Source organism: Myotis lucifugus, unplaced genomic scaffold (assembly GCF_000147115.1).
Source record: "Myotis lucifugus unplaced genomic scaffold, Myoluc2.0 scaffold_349, whole genome shotgun sequence".
In the NCBI taxonomy this organism is placed as follows: domain Eukaryota; kingdom Metazoa; phylum Chordata; class Mammalia; order Chiroptera; family Vespertilionidae; genus Myotis; species Myotis lucifugus.
The window spans coordinates 827910-847743 of record NW_005871397.1 but is presented as its reverse complement, the minus strand read 5'-3'; the positions used below and the strand labels follow the sequence as shown (position 1 = coordinate 847743).

Here is a 19834-nt window from a genome sequence, read left to right as displayed (position 1 = left end):
GAGCATCTGAGGCTCTGGGCTCTCTGTCCAGTGCGTGCCTGTCTGGCTTTCCGAGGTTAGCCCTCTGAGAGCACAGTGGGAAATCTGAGCTGTATAAAAAGCTTCCGTGTGGAGACCACATGGCAAGTGGAGAGAGAAAAGTCTTTCTCTGAGGATACATTATGATGTGGTCGAAAGAATCTGCCACCTGTGACCAGGCTGCGATCCTTTTCCTGTGACGTGTGTGCGTGGGCGGGCAAAGGCAGAGACGAGCGTGTGGTAGATGATAGGTAGCACCTGCGAAGAGGTATTTCTTCATCTCCAGTCTGGCAAAGCACAGCAGTTCTCTTCCCGGGGAGTAAGCGCTTTCAATTAGCAGGGGCAGAGAAAACCGAAAAGAAAAGGAAATGCTTTTCCTTTTCACACAAACTGTATACAGTAGACATTTTTAATAGAATAGATGGGTCTTAAGTATCCATCACAGGTAAAGGCCTATGAAAAATGAAGTATAAAACCTGTCTCTTATTCCTTTAATAGTCCACATAAGAATACAAGGCAGGAGTACAGTATGTGAATAATTAGGGACAAAAGTAAAATGTCACTTAAGGTATAACTATAAATAAAAGTGCTGGCAATGAGAGAGACTTCCCAAAATTGAAAGGTCACTTGGGCTGATAGGACACTTCATGGAATGAGATAGGACGCTAGGCCTTGACAGATGGTAATTTTAGATTGGGGGATTATTTTAGGGAGAGAAGATGGTATGAGAAAATACTTGTATTAGGGCTTCCCACCCTTCTAAGGAAAAGGGATCTTATATGTGGACTGAAAGAATGTTGACAGATTGGAAGAATTTTCAACATCGGGAAAGAAATGGGCAAGATCTGGTCATCTTACAAATAGTAATGCTCTGTACATTCTCAGACATGTCTTTTGGGTACATATGTTCTCTTACCAGTTGAGTATCCAGGAGAGGAATTGCTGGGTCATGGTACATACGTATGTTCTATTTTAGTAGATTCTGCCAAGCACTTTTCTAAAAGAGATGGTATCAATTCACAGCCCCTTCAGCAGCGTGTTGCTTCTTATCTTTGTCACCACTTGGTATTGGCAACTTAAAAAAATTTACTCATTGTGGTAGGTGTGTGGTAGCATATTTGACATTGTTTTGCATTTCCCCTGATGAATGTTTGAGCAACATTTTATATAATCTTTGTTTAGATGCTTTGTGAATTGTGCCTTTTCAAGTACCTTGTCCATTTTTGAAAATGGGTTACTTGTGGTTTCCTGATTGATTTGTAGTAGTTTTAAACCCAGGCCTTTTATTGGATGGATGTATTACAAATTTTTCCCCTCTGTGGCTAGCATTTTCAGTATCGTGATGGCATCGTTCAATAAACAGAAGTTCTCGGTTTTAATTAATCCCACATTATCAGTCTTTTCCATTACGGTCAGTGCCTTCTGTTTCTTCAGGGACGTAGCTTATCCTGGAAGCTGCAGTAAATTGTTACAGTGGTGACCCCGGTGCCTGCCCCTCTGTCCACACCCCTTTGCTGTTCTTCCATCAGGAGATGGAGTCCATTCCCCCGCCTCCAAGTGGAACGGCCTGTGACTGTTCTGACCAAAGTTAGACACGTTGCTAAGCGGCTTCGGAGACTAACACTTCAGCGGTCTTTTGCAGTTTCTGCTTTTGCCATCGTGCTGGTCAGAGTATAAATTGGGAGGAATTCTGAAAAACTATTTGGGCTCTAGTCTACCAATGCAGTTAGTGAGACCTATTAGCAATCTCAAATGGGGCAGTACTGGCATAAGAATAAATAGACCAGCCCTGGCCGGTTTGGCTCAGTGGATAGAGCATCGGCCTGTGGACTGAAGGGTCCCAGGTTCAATTCCAGCCAAGGGCACATGACCAGGTTGCAGGCTCAATCCCCAGTGGGGGGCGTGCAATTATCCTGAATCCATTAAATATTCGCATGGGGGTGGAATGAACTTCGGTTCTTTTCTGAACTACCATCTCCCTGTTTCTTGTCCCACCTACTCGTTGTTACCTTTTTTCCTCCTTTCTGGTCTTTTCTATCAACCACATATTTTTTACTATTCAGTTTCCCCTCTAATAGTTTCTCAGTTATACATCCCTTTATTGTTCCTGCGTTTCTCCAGGATCGTGGGTGAGTGAGCGAGCGCCTTAGGTGTTTATCAGGGCCTGCCGTCTCGACAAGCACCGGACAATTTGTCTTCCCAGAACCACGAGACCAGAAATCTCCGCTTACCTTTTTAGACTCCCAGATGCTGCTGCTTGGTTTCTAAGCCTCTCCGCCTGCACGTGATAAACGTAGGAACAGCGAGTGTCCCTCAGGGGAAATGACACGCTGACTGTTCAAGTCCCTCCTCTGCAGTTACTTCTTCTCCAGGATCCTCAGACCTCCCAGTGCAGTGAAACTGTAGGCCGCCACTTTCTCTCCCACCTCTGTGCCTAGGGACATGCATAAGAACGTGCCCTTGAGTAAACACCGGGATCAATGTAGGGCCCCCTTCTGTGCTTTTCTCATACTCCCTAGATCCTGGTAATGGTATTCGGCTTCTATAGATGTGTGTGGAGGACTGGCCTTACACAAGCTCCTCCATCTGAGTAAAGAAAACATTGTGACAGGAAGACCGATTAGATGTGAACTAGAGCAGCAGTCACCAGCCGGTGGTCTGTGGACCACTGGTGGTCCGTGAGGTCCGAAAGGTTGGCGACCTCTGAACTAGAGGGTATTCTATACACAGACAATCTACTGTGTCTGTGTACTCTGGTTGGAAAGGTGTGGACCTGTACTTTTCAGGACGTTATACAGCCCATGGGACTATATGGGGTTGGGGTTTGTCTTTTAATAGAATAAAATCAGAAATAATTGTGTTCAATAATGCCCCCAAATGCCATACCACTCGACATATAGTATAAAAAATATTCAGGAAAGCCCTAGCCGGTTTGGCTCAGTGGATAGAGCATCGGCCTGTGGACTGAAGGGTCCCGAATTTGATTCCAAGCTGCGGGCTCGATCTCCAGTATAGGGGGCGTGCAGGAGGCAGCCGATCCATGATTCTCTCTCATCACTGATTCTCTCTGTCTCTCTCCCTTCCTCTCTGAAATCAATTTTTAAAAAAATATTCAGTAAAAATAGGCCATTAAATAATCTATTGAAATTTTTCCAAATGTATTGGTTTACTTGGACAAATTGGACTGGATTAGTGATGATTAAGAGTATAAGCCTTTTAACATCGAGTGTGGATAAAGAGTCATGTACCATCACGACTGAATTTTGCTGATATGCAGAAATCTCCTGGACACTTTGACAGTGGCTGCCAGCAGCTCTGTCTCACCAGGGAAGCTTAACATGTTTTCGTTTTGAGCTGTCAAGCAAAGGGCCTGAGGCCAGTGCAGTCTGAGGGACCGGGATAAAAGGGACAGGAGGTCAGAGATTGTTTTGAAATAACTGAGATGTCTCAATGTAATTCTTTGCATGAAGAATGTTAAGCTACAACTGAGAATTTTAAATGTCTAGTACTGAAATATCTTCAAAGGGCAGACTTAACATAGCTGGTAATTTTTCCCAAAGTCCTAGTAAAAATGTCCCTATGATTTCTTATTAAATGACTTTTATTTGTATTATAAAATACACCAAATAAAAAAAAAACTAAGATTTTAAAAACGAATATTAATACTATCAAACTGTCAAAACCTAGGAGCCTAACTTAAAGGCTTTTCGTGATCTTCCCTATTAAAACACATGCGATTTTATTTTTCTTTGACCTTAAATAGCCAACTTTAGAAATGACATTTGGCTCCTATACCCAATATTCTTTGGAAATAACTTATCATTCATTACTGTCCAGAAGAGTAAGAAAAAAAGATATAAAAATAAGATTTAAAATGGATTTGGGTTTCTGTTTCACTAATTAAAACTAAAACTGGCACCACCAGCCTTCTGAGATTTACACTCCTGGTCAGCAAAAGGACCTGGTTAATTCTAAGTTGTCAATACTTATTAAGTTGGCCGGAGGGGAATCACATCTCTCATTTCCCATCTTACATCAGGCCAGGGTCAGGCAGAGACTGTGAAGACTGTTCTGCACTGAAGTGGAGCACCGCCTCCCCGAAGAGAGGGCCCTATTCGCATTTCTGTTGATAAGGGCCCAGAAGTGTGTGCATCTAGTTACACTGACGGTGTCATCCTGCTTGGTTTGTTGCGTATACACCGTGAGACAGTTAACTTTTAAATTTGCTGTTCTATACAACAGCCTGTTGTTATATTACCAATGCCACTGCACAAGTACCACATCACAGTTCACTGTCACTTCTTTCTTTAGTGGTTAGACAATTGCAAGAGGACATTTGGCGCCAAAGAAGACATTTATAGGATCAACACAGATGCACAAGTAAGTTTCCTATTCTTCGTTTTGCTGTATTTCTGTACCGGGTAAAACTGTGTGCATGCTCTAATGTCCTTATGTGATAGTCCTAGAAAAAAGAATACGTGTAACATTTTTCATTTTTGCTATCGGAGCAATCTTTGTAAAAGTTAGGTTCAATGAAATACTGGCTTAGTAATGAAAAAATTCACTTCAATCAAAGTGAATGACCAGCTTATGACTGAAACTTAATAACATTCAGTAGATAGGCTTGATGGCTATCTGGACAGTCCAAGTCACTTTTAGCTGCATCTGCCTCTTTCAAGAAATGTCTGTTCTTCATTGGTATTCTGCAGATAAATGGTCTGGTCAGGAATGCAAACCCAAAAATAAGGGTATATACATTCATATTAACCTTTCTAAACATGAAATTCTGATTGGATAAACTGTAATTTTTTTTACTAGTGTAAAATTCAATGAAATAAAATAGTATTTTCTTAGAGAAAAGTATACATATACAACACATACATCATATTAAGTGAGGATAAATTAAGACTTACAAATTATTCTAATAAGAGTACAACTTCATATGGGGAAGATACATTCATCAGTGACCTTTGCATTTGACATCAGAATTCTAATCTTTTTCAACATCAGTTATATTGTTATAGAGTTCTAGTCACTGTAAAAGTTATGGTACCATTATAAAGAAAATTTGAAGTTTTCTAAAAAACTGAAATGCTGAGGAAATAATGGCATACTCTTAATACATGTTAACTATTTGCCAGGCACTGTACTAAGTATTTCACATTCATTCTCTCTATCTTAACAACTCTGTCTAGTAGATGCTATAATTATCCCCATTTTGCAGATGAGGAAATTGAGGTTCAGAGAAGCTAACTTATCTAAAATCAGTAAGTAGCCCTAACTGGTTTGGCTCAGTGGATAGAGCGTCAGCCTGTGGACTGAGGGTTCCCAGGTTCGATTCCGGCCAAGGGCATGTACTTGGTTGCGGGCACATCCCCAGTGGGAGTTGTGCAAGAGGCAGCTGATCGATGTTTCTCTCTCATCGATGTTTCTAACTCTCTATCCCCTCTCCCTTCCTCTCTGTAAAAAAATCAATAAAATATATAAAAATTAAAAATAAATTAAAAAATCAGTAAGTAAATAAGTAGAATTAAAATTCAAACCTAGGCAGTCCTGCACTGTTACAAAGAAATTGTCAAATCATGTGTGTAAAATAAGGAATTAACCCTGAATTAGAGTTAGATTCCTTGGTTCTAGTTCTGACTTTGCCACTACTTAACTGCATGGCTTAAGCAAGTAATATACTCCTTTTTTCCTATATAAATTAGGTGTTTAGACTAAGTGATTTCTTATATCCCTTCTACCTTGAAGAAAACGAGTTCCATCTCCCAAAGTCTACGTCAATTAATCTTACTCAAGGTTTTCTGCTAAATGAAAACTATACATTTAAGATTTCATTTACGTCTCTCTCCTTTCTTATTCAGCTCTTGAGTGGGGATCTTTTTACACATTATCTGTTAAGTGTCCCTGTGTACCAGTGTAGTCTTTTGCATAACAAGCAATCTATAAATAGTTATTTAAAAATAAAAGAGAATGTATATGCAAATTTCAATGTACTTAAAAGGTATTAATTTAAAATATACAGTGTTAGCATATTTAGTATAATTTATGGTAATTCAGAGCTATAGAATCAATTACGATTGTGTTATTTCCTACAATTATGATCATAAACATTATCAGTGATTTCTTCTCCATTACATCCCATAGTAGAGGCTATGGATATATGCACATAGAGTTAGCTCTGTTTTTTTATTTATGCTAAGAGAAGAGGGAAAAAGTATTTAAAACTCAAATAATTATTAATTCCCATATAAAACCTTAGAAATTTAGATATGCTAATAAGTTTGACATTGGATTGTGCTCAACTAATGTTCACAGAATGGCTGCCTAAGTAATTTATGGTAAGCAGTAGGGAGCTAAAAGTTCACCTTTGCTTAGCAAATCCTTTCTAAATTGAAAGGAATAAATGTTATATAAGTAGTTCTTCAGCGGATACTTAGAAAAGGCAGGCTTCAAAGGGGACTTTTAGAAGCAGTATTTACATTATGGCAATTGCTGTTTTAAATAGAAAACATTTTTCTTCGTTAATGAGTAGGTCTGAGTTGCTGTAGATGTTTTAATGTAATAGTTTTTAAGTATGTATTTTACATACATTATCTTATTTGATTCAAACCTAGTAGGTTTGAGTTTCTGAAGTTTACTAAATTATATTGGAATGCAATTTAAAACACACATCTGCTTTCGCTATTTTACCTCCTGGCTTGGCACCAATTCTGGCAACATAGGACCTAATTAGACAGTGAAAGGTAGGAAGCCTAGAATGAGCCACACCAAAGATAATCTTCTCGTAGGTGAGTATTATTAAGATTATAAGCCACCTCCTTTCTGAGAACAGTAATCTTATTTCCTAATGAGAAATTTTCTCCTTTCCTAAGAAAATTTTATGACACTTGGCATTTTTTAAAAAGCTATAAAGATTTATTAGATAAAGACCACTTATAATAGCCAGATTTCTCAAGAACACATTAGTTCGATTTTCTTCATAACTGTTACACAGAAATAAACTGTAGCCTAAATATAAATTTTTATTTGGCAAAGCATTAAAAAAACACCCTGGATTGCTACAGTAAATGTCTAAAAAGTTTTATTCTGGAAATGGCATCATAAATTTTTCTTTGGGGTGTGATTAAATGTTCTTCAGTTTGCCTGGGACATCTGTGACCCTAGTTAAAATGATCTTACACTAATTCTTGGTCTTTTTCTTCCTTTGTATTTTTGTGACCCGATCACCTTCTTGCTTAGCAAATGGAAATTCTAGCAGTAAGTGACCTGTCTTAATTTACAGACTATTTATCCATGTCAGACAAACTGGTTTTCATTTGCCATTTGTGACCGAGCAGTGTTTTGTCATGGACGGCTACTTTAAAAGTAGTGTGCGCTTCAGGTTTGCATAGCCCTAATCTATGAAATGTGGTCCAATAAAAATGTGATTTTATAATCAATATGTACAACTAGCACTTGCCTTCTCATACATTTACAACTAACATCTCCTTTTAAGTTTCTTCATTTTGAAAATCAAAGTGCAAATGTTAATTTCATTGTCTCATTTCAATGAGATTACAGTGTGTGTTTTTAGAAAAATTCATTTTTAGCTAAGCGATTATCCAGTTTTACTCTGCTTTAACAAGCACTTATTGCTAAATGTAGTGAGATATATGTATCATGATGCGGCAAAAGCATATGCATTTGAATTATGAATTTAAAGTTTTAAGTAACAGTGAATCCTTTTTAAAGCATTCAATATATTGTCTGCTTTAAAATTGTCTAATGTGAAAATGTGCTTCACACTAAAAATGAATTATGTAACCAACAATACCTTTAATCAGTCTTCAAAGCATCTTTCATCAGCTTCATACTGTATTAACTTGCTTACTGCAGAAAAATAAATGGCAGGACAATTTTAACAGCTATTTTACAAATTTGTTGGAAATATGTGGTCTAGTCAAATATGGAAAATCACACCTAAACTGTAATGCGATGTTATTTATTTCTAGGAGCTGGAGCTCTGCCGGAGATTATACAAACTGCATTTTCAATTACTGCTTCTGTTCCAAGCCTACTGTAAACTTATCAGCCAAGTAAACGCAATAAAAAATGAAGCAGAGGTAAATATTTAATTGTACTAGGCATCAATTAACTGATTCTAGAAAGTTAAAATGTACACATGCATATATACTGTATATATCCCTTGTAGGAGAGCTTAAGTCCAAAGTCACACATAATGAATCATTTCTTATCAGAATTGTTCTTTGAAATGATACGCTATTTCCAGACCTATTAGTAAATGAGGCAGTAGATACCCAGCAGTCTTAAAAGGATCATGACCTTAAAGGTCACAGTAGCAGCAATAGATCATCTGTAATCGAAAGTCTGGTAAAGCGCATCAACCCCATATAGACATTATATTATGAAACCCCCTAACATCTTGTCCATCTATTATTTTGTAGTCTAATAATGCACACGAGAATCAGCATATAGTGAATAGATTCAGAGGTAGTGACTTTAGTCTCTTTTTCCCCCATTTTCAATCACTGGGGAAATGATTTAATATTTTTTAAGAGGTTAAATGTAAAAGGATATACATACACATACTGGTTTATATAAAATACATTGGGCTGCCCAGCCAGTGTGGCTCAGTGGTTGAGCATTGACCTATGAACCAGGAGATCATGGTCAGGGCACATGCCTGGTTTGCAGGCTCGATCCCTGGTAGGGGTTGTGCAGAAGACAGCTGATCACTGATTCTCTCTTATCATTGATGTTTCTATATCTCTCTCTCCCTTCCTCTCTGAAATTACACTGGGTAAATAACCTTTTAAAATATAAAGACTTTGCTGTCAAAAAAAATGTTTATGATCCCTCCTAACAGTAAATGTATCTTTACTATCCAAGATGAAGTACAGATCACATGTTAAAATCAATATAAACATTAGTTACAACCTGTTTTACTTATTACAATGTAACATTTATTACACTTATTACAACCTTTTTTTTTTTATTTTAATTTAGAGAGGAAGGGGATGGGAAGAGAAAGATAATCGATTTTTTTGTTCCACTCATTTATGCATTCATTGGTTGCTTCTCGTATGTGCCCTGACCGGGGATGGAACCCGCAACCTTGGCATAGCTCTAACCAACTGAGCTACCCAGCTAGCGCCAACCTGTTATTTTATCCAGAGTATTTAGAAGACTACTATTGGGTGGCTAAAATTATTTATCCCTACTCAACAGGGAACTTAACTGCCCTTAAATAGTAAGCTTAACATTTGAACATCTTTGTCACAGCCAATTAAATGCCTGTTTTGTTGATGAATATACAACTAGATCCCTTTAAGGTGTGTTTACTTTTAGGTCATCAACATGTCCGAGGAACTGGCCCAGCTGGAAAGTATCCTCAGAGAAGCAGAGTCCGCTTCTGAAAGTGAAGAAACCGACATTTCCAAAGCTGCACAAACTACTATAGAAACTGCCATTCACTCTTTAATTGAAACTTTGAAAAATAAGGAATTTATATCAGCTGTAGCACAAGTCAAAGCTTTCAGGTAAAATGTGAACGGATTTTAAGGAGATGCCTTTATACCTGCGATTTTCAACCTTTTTCATCTCGTGACACACAAACTAATTGCTAAAATTCTGTGGCACACCAAAAAATACATTTTTTTGCTGATCTGCTAAAAAAAATTGTATAATTTTGATTCATTTACACCACGTAGCTATTTTTGTTAGCTGCTGTAACTTTTTTTTTTTTTTTTTTTTTGACAATCTAAGGGAAAAGAGGTCAGTCCCCCTAACTAACTAGTCAGGTATTGCATGTTTTGAAATTCCTGTGGCACACCAGTTGAAAATTCCCGCTTTATTAGACTGGGAGTTTACAGTGATTGGGTTTTGGTTTTCATTTTGATGGTTCAATAGCAGATCTCTGTGAAAGGCAAACATGATTTTGTTCACTCTCTGATAAATTCGGTAATCTTTTTGCTCAAATATTAAAACATGCCCAGTGATGCACAATGAAATGTTGTCGTCTCAGGTGGTAACTTAAAATGTAGTTAACCTTAATAACTGCCGGTGGGGTCTCAGAACTTAAAAGCACTGTGTATCACTTTCAGATCGCTCTGGCCCAATGACATCTTCGGCGGCTGTGAAGAGGACCCTGTGCAGACGCTGTTACACATTTATTTCCATCACCAGACGCTGGGCCAGACGGGAAGCTTTGCAGTTATAGGCTCTGACCTGGACATGTCAGAAGCCAACTACAAACTGATGGAACTCAATCTAGAAATAAGAGAGTCTCTACGCATGGTGCAATCATACCAGCTACTAGCACAGGCCAAACCAATTGGAAATTTGGTGAGCACTGGATTCTGAGAAACTCCCTGGATTTAGGAAAGAAACTAAACTGAAGATTATTAAGAATATTAACAAGCACCTTTTAGGAACCCTTGTAATTCACTGATAACTTTTTCTGGCAGCATCCACAACCACAGTGTAACTAATGTCAAAATCAAAGATCTGAAGAAGAGAAAAAAAAAAACTAATTGTTTAACAGCTGCCAATACCTCCCACGAGAACTACAAAGAAGGGATTTTTAAATTACTTAACCTATGTGGACAGAAAAGGGCTAAAAGTGATGCATACAAGTACGTACATTGCTTTCTGGAGAAACAGATTGTAAGAACGTTTGCAATAATGGCCTCTCATACGGAGACCATTGGAAAGCAGGTGAAATGAGGCTGGTTCGTTTTAGCTGAAGGCCTGCAACACTGCTTGGATTCGTAGCAGTCACGAGCATAACCTACAGTTGATGCTTCATTATCTACATGAAGAACATCCAGTCGGATAGATATACACAGAAACTTATTTGCAAAAACCATTGACTTTTCAATGTGTGGGATCAGGGTGTGGGTGTTTTGTTTTTTAGTCTGTATAAGGAACTGTGCGCGTGTGAGCTGGGGTGTGTGAATACGTGATAGTCCTATTTTCAAGGTATGGGTGTTTGGTGACAACATCTCAGCATGCCTGAAAGAGCACTGCAAGATTATTTTTGAAGAAATTTTATTTTATTAGATCTAACTCTTCATAGTGTGTAAATGTTAGAACATTTTAATAATATTTTAAAACTGGGCTCTCCCAGGATTTCAAAAAGAAATAATATATCTGTTAACGTTATTGGAATGCTGCTCAGTTCTCTGATCAGTGCTTATGTTATGATTGTTGATAACTAACCAAAGTAGATGCCTGCAGAGACTTTAAAATGTAAAATAAAGATGTATGCTGCCCGTCAGCTATTCTCATTAGAAAAGTTAACTTATTTTACTCCATAATTATAGAAACTGTATAGATTAAAACCAGTATTTTTCTTGTACATTTGTGCAATGCACTGTTATACAAGAATAGGTGTACAAAGCTAAAGAAAAAAAATTGTGGTCATTGATGATAGACTACATGACTTGCGGGCTCTGAAGTCTGCAGAATTCAAGAAGAGAGGTGCAAATGCATTTTTATATGTTTATTCGGGACTCAAATGTTTCACCCTACAGGAACCTGGGGTTATGGGGGGAAATGAGAGGAAGCCTGAAGACCGACTACCAAAACATGCAATATACTTAGCCACTGTCTAAGCCTGTAGCATAACATGAACTGGATTCTCTGTCCTTTTTTAAATAGCATTTTGTAAAAGAAATGAATGTAGTCCCACAATTCCTCTGGTTTGAAAGGAACACCCTTGTATTTTTTATATGCATCTCTTATCCACTGTGACTTTTCTTTTAAAACTGGGCTCTGGGGTTCCAGAGTTTAGAATGTAGGAATGAACTGCTTAGCTTTGCCTTTTCTTGGGGGTGTGGACACTGCCAGAAATGTAATTATGCTCAAGTGCATTAATTGAAGGCACGGTGCACCCTGTTGGACTGCTGACTCTAGTTATGTTACCTGTAAAATTCCCTAACTGGTCACGGCACATCCATAATCACTGTATTTTTTGACCCTGATAAAACCAATTATTTTGATGGTGTCCTGGTACTGTAAATGGTGTCCTTTAAATTATTTAGTAACATTTGGGTGTGGGGCAGGGAAGAGAGGGCTGGTGTCCAGAGAGACACCACATTTTACATCCTATCTTACCATCCCCTATTTTTCCTCACCTTCCTTCTATCCTTTTTGTTAAAATAAAAAGCATTGTAGTTGTTGGTTTGTGTTGTATTTTAAGATGAATGATTTTAGTGTGCATCATTTAGAAACTTTACAAATTATCTTCATTATTCAATATGATTTTCCATAAAAGGGGAGAACAAAATTAGTTGATTACCTGCCCTGGCTGGTTTGCTGACAGTGGTTAGAGCATCAGCCCTGAGACTGAAGGGTTGTGGATTTGATTGCAGTCAAGGGCATGTAACTCAGTTGCAGGCTTGCTCCCTGGCCCCCGTCGGGGTGCATGCCAGAGGCAACCTATATGTCTCTCCCTCTCCCTTCCACCTTCTAAAAATCAATAGAAAAAATATCTTCAGGTGAGTATTAACAACAAAAATTAGTTGATTACCCAAATCAAACCTTTCAAACAATTGAAGTTTGCTTTCATGTTTGTTTATATGTAACTACATCCATTAATAATGTAATGAAAATTAACACACCTGCAGAAATCAAGATGCAAATGTACAATTAGGATTGTCCTTTTGCCAAAGGGTTTTCCTCAAACCTGTACTTCTTTGCTCCTGATCCTCTAAATCCACACTATGCACTTATTGACAAAATATATCAAATGTTTAACTTATTAAACACCTTAATCATTTTCAAAATAGTTTACAAAATAAACCAAAAGAAGAGATCTGGACGTTCCCTCACACTACTTCTAAAGTAGAAGGCCAAGGGGTTTTTACACAATGCAGAAAATATTTCCTGCTGTAGGTGACGTAACATAACCGGTTTGGTTACAACCTAAAATTTAGCAAATAGTTACTCATCTCTTGGAACAGACTCACCGAGTCTCCCCGCTTCGGGTCTGTGAGAACTGCTCAGATGCCATGCCAGCATAACTCGACGGGAGGGAAGAAGATACCAGAATCAATGTAATTATAATTGTGTTTTATGACTTTAAAAGTTTTTTTCAAAGTAATACACTTGCTTTAGCAAATGTAGGAAATGTGAAGAAAATTATAATCAATTTCTTGACACCTACAGATCACAGTAATCTGGAGTATTTCTAGACTCTCAATCTCGCTCAAATTCACATTCATAAATTTCTAATTGTATACATACAGCTCAATATCATCTCATTGCTGGAATGTTATCACTGTAACTCTTTAAAAAAAATTTTTTTATTTCAGAAAAAGAAAGGCGGAGAGAAACATTGATTGGCTGCCTCCTGCATGCCCCCTACTGGGGATCGAGCCTGCAATCCAGCATGACCTCCTAGTTCATAGGTGGACATTCAATTGAATCACACCAGCCGGGCATCACTGTAACTCATGAAAATGATGTTTTGTGCCACTTGATTCAATGTCTGAATCCCCACTAAGTAAAACATAGTTTGATCCTTGCTTTTCTCAACTGTAAAATAGGATTAGCTGCTCTATTAGGAAATTTTAATTACCCATGTTAATAGCCAATGAATTTCTCTCAGGACCCAAAGCAGGTATCTTTCTACTGTTCCCTCATTCATTCAGCAAATGCCTGAGAGCATACTGTACACCGCATGCATGCCATACCAGTCAAATGAGTTTCCTATTCCTACACTCAACTAAATCAGTAACAGGTGCCAGAATGAAACAGTACCTTCAACACCACCTAGGGTTCTTGTCACTCATTCCTCTCTGACCCCCAACCCCCATCATTTTATCTGATCTTTGCAGGCCTCCTTACTGATTTACAGACATGCATTGTACAGCCAGAGTTATTTCTTTTTAAAGGTGAATCTGTTGGTCACTATCCCACCATAGCTTTAAAACCTTCCAGTAGGTTCTCACTGATAACAGGTACCTGAGCAAAGTCAAAAAGGTGTTCCCAGTCTGGGCCTGCCAGTCTCACCGACTATCGTGCCCATTCCTGTCCCCAGTGTTCTACCACAGGTCTCCTGGTTTCTTCCACCCCTGGGCCTTTGCACATGTCAGCTTAATCTGGGAAGTTTCTCCTTCCGCCCTTTACCTAATTCAGCTCATCCAAACTTCAGCTGAAGTGTCATTTTTAAAGCAAGCCCTCCCTAAACTGTCCAAGTCCAATCCCCTATTAACATGGCAGAACTTCTATTTTACATTTTTTTAATGCAAAAATGAATGGCCCTCTCCCCCTACATTAGAAGCTCCGTAAGGGCAGAGGCCACACCCATGTTTTTCCGTAGTAAGTGCAAAGCTGACTCAACTGCTGGTTTTCTCACTTCAATTCCATAAGCAACACTTGGGTGCTTGTTAAATGCTGCTGTAGCAATTCAGTGGGGGCAGAAGCCTGGGATCTGAATTTTCACGAGCCACCTTCCTAAGTCCATATGGATGCAGAGGGCCTTTCCCATCGCTCTAAGGCAGTGGTTCTCAACCTTGGCTGCACATTAGAATCACCTGGGAATCTTTTTAAAATCCTGATTTCTGGGCCTCATCCTCCGGAAATTCTGTTTCTTTGTTATGGGGTGGGGCCACAACATTAGTAACAAAGAAACAGAATTTCCAGAGGATGAGGCCCAGAAATCAGGATTTTAAAAAGATTCCCAGCCCTAACCAGTTTGGCTCAGTGGATAGAGCATCGGCCTGCGGACTGAAGGGTCCCAGGTTCGATTCTGGTCAAGGGCATGTAACTTGGTTGGGGGCACATCCCCAGTAGGGGTGTGCAGGAGGCAGCTGATCGATGTTTCTCATCGATGTTTCTAACTCTATCCCTCTCCCTTCCTCTCTGTAAAAAATCAATAAAATATATTTTAAAAATTGTATAAAAAAAGATTCCCAGGTGATTCTAATGTGCAGCCAAGGTTGAGAACCACTGCTCTAAGGGCTCTAGAGACCTCAAACTCATTTCAGGTTTTTATTCCTTGTCTGTCTACATACAAGAATCCCAGATGTTAACAGGCTTACTTTTATGGCACCTCTAAGGTAGTAAGGGTTAACTTAAACGGGTTGGTTAGAAAATTGGAAAGAGACATAATTAGCACCTGGTGCCTGTCATGTGGCATCTGTAACCTTTAAGTCAATAACCCTCAACTCCGTTGTCATTAGAATCCCCTGCCACTAACTGAAGTGCCCCCCCCACCTCCACCCCAGAACTCTTTAATGGGGCCTCGGGGCCTTGTGTTTTCCTGGGACTGGGGTGCAGTTAGAAGAGAATCCTTAGAGATGGCGAAAACACTTTCCAGTTACAGAACAGCAAGTCAATAGAAACAAAGGCTAAAGCTGTCTTCATCAACTCACTTGAAAAAATCCTTACACTTAGGAGGCCTCGTTATAAACCAGAAGTCCATTTAATGAATGTATTTAACATCTTAAAGAAGCTGCCTTTAGCAACCCTATTCCAAGCCCCAACTGTGAGACTGATGATTAATAATGCAGTTTTGTTCACAGCACGCCTCTCCCCGCTACCCCGAGTTTGTTACCTACTAGACTGAGGTCGCCAGGATGCACTGAAGTTCCCACCCACAGCTAGCCAGCCACTCAGGGTTACCCCAAATTGCCCCATACAGCAGGATGGCTCTGCCTCCACCTTTAGAAGCATGCTTATTCAATGGCTAGTTGGCTTCTCTTTATTCATGTCTTGCTTATAAGCTTCAGCCCTACACTCCCACATAAGCAGTAAATCTCACATGGATGAGCCCCTCTTATACTTTCCTCCAGTGATGAATATGCCTCAGAGCCTGGCTGCTCCATATGCAATCTATAATAATAAAAGTGCAATATGCTAATTAGACCGGACAGCTGAACGACCTTCCGGACGTCCTTCTGGACAAAGCCAGGGCCGCGAGGGCCGAGCCCCTGGTGTGAATTTTGTGCATCGGGCCTCTCGTGAACAAATAATAAACATGACAGGCCCAGACTGTTAGCACAGGACAAGCTCTCCTAAACTTTATTTTAAAAGACACGATTTTATGCAATTGTTTTGCAATTCTTTTATTTAAAGGTTTTGTCAAGAAACACAGCCTTGCACGAGGAGGAGGCAAAAAGGAGAAGGGGCACACGCAGCTCACTTGTCTGCTCCACTAGCACACGGTCGGCAGGACTGGGTTTTACATTCATTTAAATGATATATTTGAAGCTGAACGTGCTGTCACAGGATAGGCGCTTGCCTTTGCATCTCCCACACAAATCTTGTCGGTGGGGCCGTTTAGGGTCAATGTGGCGAAGTTTTATGGAGCAGGAGCATCTAGTCTGTTTACAACTCTGAAAAATCAAATGAGAAGCGCGTTCAGAAGGAAACCCCTGGGTGACTTCCTGGAACTTTAAAAGTTTTTTCCTGGTCCAAATGCTGCTTGAATGCACTCTAAGCAAGGCCCTGTGCTAATCTTGCCTGAATCCTTTCTAGCAAGGAGAGGGTTATGAATAGAGGGTGCTTAACCCTTTGCCGTAGTCCCATGTTACATAGGATTTAGTTCGGAATTGTTTCTTTTGAAACAACTTTCTTACAGGAAGTCTTTTCCTGCACTTGAAGGGTGGAGAATAAGCAAGCTGGGGTGAGGAAATGAAAAACAAAAGAACTTTTAAATAAAAATAGAAGTACTGCAAAACAAGGAAAGCTACTGTGGGAGGCTAGTGCCTAGTAGCAAGCCATGGCTCTGGGCTGGCATCAATGGCCTGGCCTCCCCACCCCAACCTACTGCCAGCGACCTCACAGCGAGGCAGAAGGCAAAGACATCCTCCTTTAGGACCTGACCCAACTCTGCCAGGACCTCAGTGCGTCTACACGGTTTGCCACGCTTCTGGGGGACTTAGATTTACTTTCAAACAAATGATTCTCCTTTTTGCAAGCTCTCAGGCGAGACTGAACTTTAAAACCCCATGCTTAGCTCGGCCGGTGTGGGTGAGTGGTTGAGTGTCAACCTATGAACCAGGAGGTCAGGGTTTCAGGGTTCAATTCCCAGTCAGGGCACATGCTCAATCCTGGGACGGGGACGGGAGGGGGGGGGAGCGGGGGTGTGCAGGAGGCAGCTGATCAATGATTCTCTCTCATCATGAATGTTTATCTCTCTCTCCCTTCCTCTCTGAAGTCAATTTTTAAAAAAAAAAAAAAAAATTCCATGCTTATAGTAAATGCTTTAACTTGGGTGTGTGCTTCATAAGAAGCATCTGGGCCAAGCAGGCACCCTTTCCCACCCCATGTTAGCAGGACGGTATCCTATTTTTTTCAGTTTGCTATCCCTTACATTAGACTGAGCAGTAGGTGAGGCAAGTGTTCTTCCATATTGCTAGCGAGGTACTGGTCTCTAAAGAGGTTACCATGACCGAGATCTGCAAGGGCAGAAGGACACTGACACTGAGGCCTGTTGACCAGTTGAGCATTATTCCGAACTCCTACCAAAAAGCTGTCAAAACCTGGAGGTCACTGGGAACCTAGCCTCTTCTAGGAACTATATTCAACCAACTGCACCAAAGCCTCTACCACTCCCCAGTTCAGACAAAAATGCAAGCTCTGGGCTTACTTGACAGGTGATGGCCTCCACTCGGTAAGGGTTGTACGACTTCTGACAAGTCCTGCAGAACTGCTTAAAGTAAACCTGTGATGCGAGAGAGAGAACGTAAGGCAAGCCCGCGGGTCACCCCTGTCCGAAAGATGCCCGTCGGGGGCTGCTTACCTTGTTGGTGCCCTGCACACACCACACATAGGCACTCTCCCAGCGGATGTTGCAGTCCTTGCAGTGGTAATAGCCATATTTCTGCTCCAAGAACTGAAAAGGACACCAGAGTTTCAACCAACATGATATCGAATTGTTATCCTTCATTTCAGAGGCTGAGGAGCATCTATCTCCTACTTAACACTGGCAGCTTCATTCCAGTGGTGGAGGTAAGTAGGATCAGGTTCGAATCAGGAAGGAATGAGGCGAGCGAATGGCCTAACTGAGCAGATATGCAAACATGGGCCCAAGACGGTTTACGTGCCAGGTCAACTGGGTTCATAAAGCAAATTAATTGACAAGGACCGAGTCAGTGTTTTCCCTCAGACGGGCAAGGGGGAAGCCAAACACCCAGGTTCTCTACACCTTGGGTTCTTTCTGGAGGCTCTTCGGTTGGATCAAGTGATTTTAGAACTCAGACGTGGGGGTGGTTACGCTGAAGAACAGGAGTGAGACTCTGAATCCTCAAGTACTTTCAGGTGTTCACCCAAGATGAAGTTCTCCAGGCTGCTAGTTCAACGCCTCCGAACAGTAGAGTAGGAATCCAAATGGTGGGTAAGCCATAGCTCATGTGTAACATGAACAAAAGTACCACTGCCTTCCTCTTAAGCTGTCTTCCCTCCCAGGGAGAAACCAATAGCAAACAAGTCTTTGGAGTCAGGCCTTTCAAAGTGAAGGGAATTTGGGGGAGCGCTCAGCAACTTCACAGGTGAGCAAACTGAAGTCCGGGAAGGTTCGGAATTAAGATGCCACATAGTTAGTGCCCAGCCGGCGTGGCTCAGTGGTTCAGAGTCTATGAACTAGGACAGTGGTTCTCAACCTTCCTAATGCCACGACCCTTTAATACAGTTCCTCATGTGGTGACCCCCAACCATAACATTATTTTCGTTGCTACTTCATAACTGTAATTTTGCTACTGTTATGAATCGTAATGTAAATCTGATATGCAGGATGTATTTTCATTGTTACAAATTGAACATAATTAAAGCATAGTGATTAATCACAAAAACAATATGTAATTATATATGTGTTTTCCGATGGTCTTAGGCGACCCCTGTGAAAGGGTGGGTCAAGCCCCAAAGGGGTCGCGACCCACAGGTTGAGAACCGCTGATCTAGGAGGTCCCGGTTTGATTCCCAGTCAGGGCACATGCCAGGGTTGCAGTCCCTAGTAAGGGGTGTGCAGGAGGCAACCGATCAATGATTCTCTCTCATCATTGATGTTTCTGTCTCTCCATCTCCCTTCCTCTCTGAAATAATTGAAATAATTTAAAAAAAAAAAAAAGATTGCATATAGCCTGTGTATAAATTCTAGATTCACTCCTCTCCGTCCCCCCCGTGGCCTCTTGTACCTACCATGCCTTCCCACTCCCTGGTTTACAGCTGTCGGCAGTGGACGCCAGGCCTTTGGGGTTCAGCTAGTGGGGACTGGCCCTCCTGGCCTGCCATACCCAACAGCCCAAATGCTTCCGCACTCATGTTTCTGAGTGGAGGTGCTTTTCAGGAGCAAGGACAGACCCTGAGAGAGGCGCTACAGCGGATCTAGCTTCCAGCGGAAGCTTTGGGAAACCCAGCAAGAATCAGAGGCGAGGGGAACAGCACCCGAGTAGTCGACCGTTGTGGCTTTTGCCATTAAATTGAGGAAAGTGGGTGGGATCCTTGGGCATGAACTCTCCCGCCAGCAAGCCCGCCTTCTGATGCCCCCCGCCCCTACCCCAGTACCCACCCAGATCGTCCACACCGGGCAACGTGCCCACGATCGGCGTTTAGACAGCGAATACGCCCAGAATACGGACGTTTGAAGGGCGTCTCCCTCGCCAACCTCGGCGCCGGCGTTTTCAATCACAATCCGGCTACGATTAATTTACTCTTGGAGGCGGATGACGCCCGCTGCAGCCAGCGGCTGTGCAAGGCCCCCGACGTCCCCGGCGCCCAGGAAAGCCTTGGCGCCCTTCCAACGCGCCCCCGGGGTCCCCGCGCGCCCCGTCCCGCCCGGTCCCGGCCAATCTCGGGGCCTTCACCT

The 19834-nt window shown here is 41.1% G+C and overlaps 2 protein-coding genes and 1 long non-coding RNA gene across 13 annotated transcripts in view; 1 reads left to right on the top strand and 2 right to left on the bottom strand.

The window, feature by feature from the left end:
• The window catches only part of FRYL (FRY like transcription coactivator), a 232292-nt gene extending 220090 nt beyond the window's left edge, over positions 1-12202 (top strand). For 6 of the 10 annotated variants that reach the window (XM_023764802.1, XM_023764805.1, XM_023764803.1 and 3 more), the window contains 4 exons: positions 4330-4398; positions 8013-8123; positions 9370-9560; positions 10125-12201. In XM_023764802.1, the coding sequence (XP_023620570.1) occupies positions 4330-4398; positions 8013-8123; positions 9370-9560; positions 10125-10383 (630 nt within the window). In that variant the 3' untranslated portion in view covers positions 10384-12201. Of the gene's footprint in view, positions 1-4329; positions 4399-8012; positions 8124-9027; positions 9323-9369; positions 9561-10124 lie in introns of those variants that run through there. The other 4 variants (XM_023764804.1, XM_023764809.1, XM_023764806.1 and 1 more) reach the window with 4 other exon arrangements.
• The window catches only part of LOC111828387, a 25838-nt gene extending 12784 nt beyond the window's left edge, over positions 1-13054 (bottom strand). Inside the window, exons 1-4 of the long non-coding RNA XR_002832254.1 lie at positions 12993-13054; positions 12323-12492; positions 7835-7890; positions 2250-2452 (exon numbers count right to left, since the gene is read on the bottom strand). This is a non-coding gene — a long non-coding RNA (uncharacterized LOC111828387). The remainder of the gene's footprint in view (positions 1-2249; positions 2453-7834; positions 7891-12322; positions 12493-12992) is intronic.
• Positions 13055-16078: 3024 nt separating this feature from the next.
• Positions 16079-19614, bottom strand: ZAR1 (zygote arrest 1). Of its 2 annotated transcripts, XR_330519.3 has the most exons (4): positions 19538-19614; positions 17774-17866; positions 17621-17695; positions 16079-16364 (listed from the first exon to the last, which is right to left on the bottom strand). XR_330519.3 is itself a non-coding variant. In XM_023764798.1 (3 exons), exons 1-3 carry the CDS (start codon positions 17918-17920, stop codon positions 16221-16223), a joined length of 366 nt encoding a protein of 121 aa, XP_023620566.1. In that variant the 5' UTR covers positions 17921-18505; the 3' UTR covers positions 16079-16220. The 2 variants fall into 2 exon arrangements, 1 of the variants encoding a protein (XP_023620566.1); XM_023764798.1 differs by lacking the exon at positions 19538-19614 and having other exon boundaries at positions 17774-18505.
• Between the last annotated feature and the right edge of the window lie 220 nt (positions 19615-19834).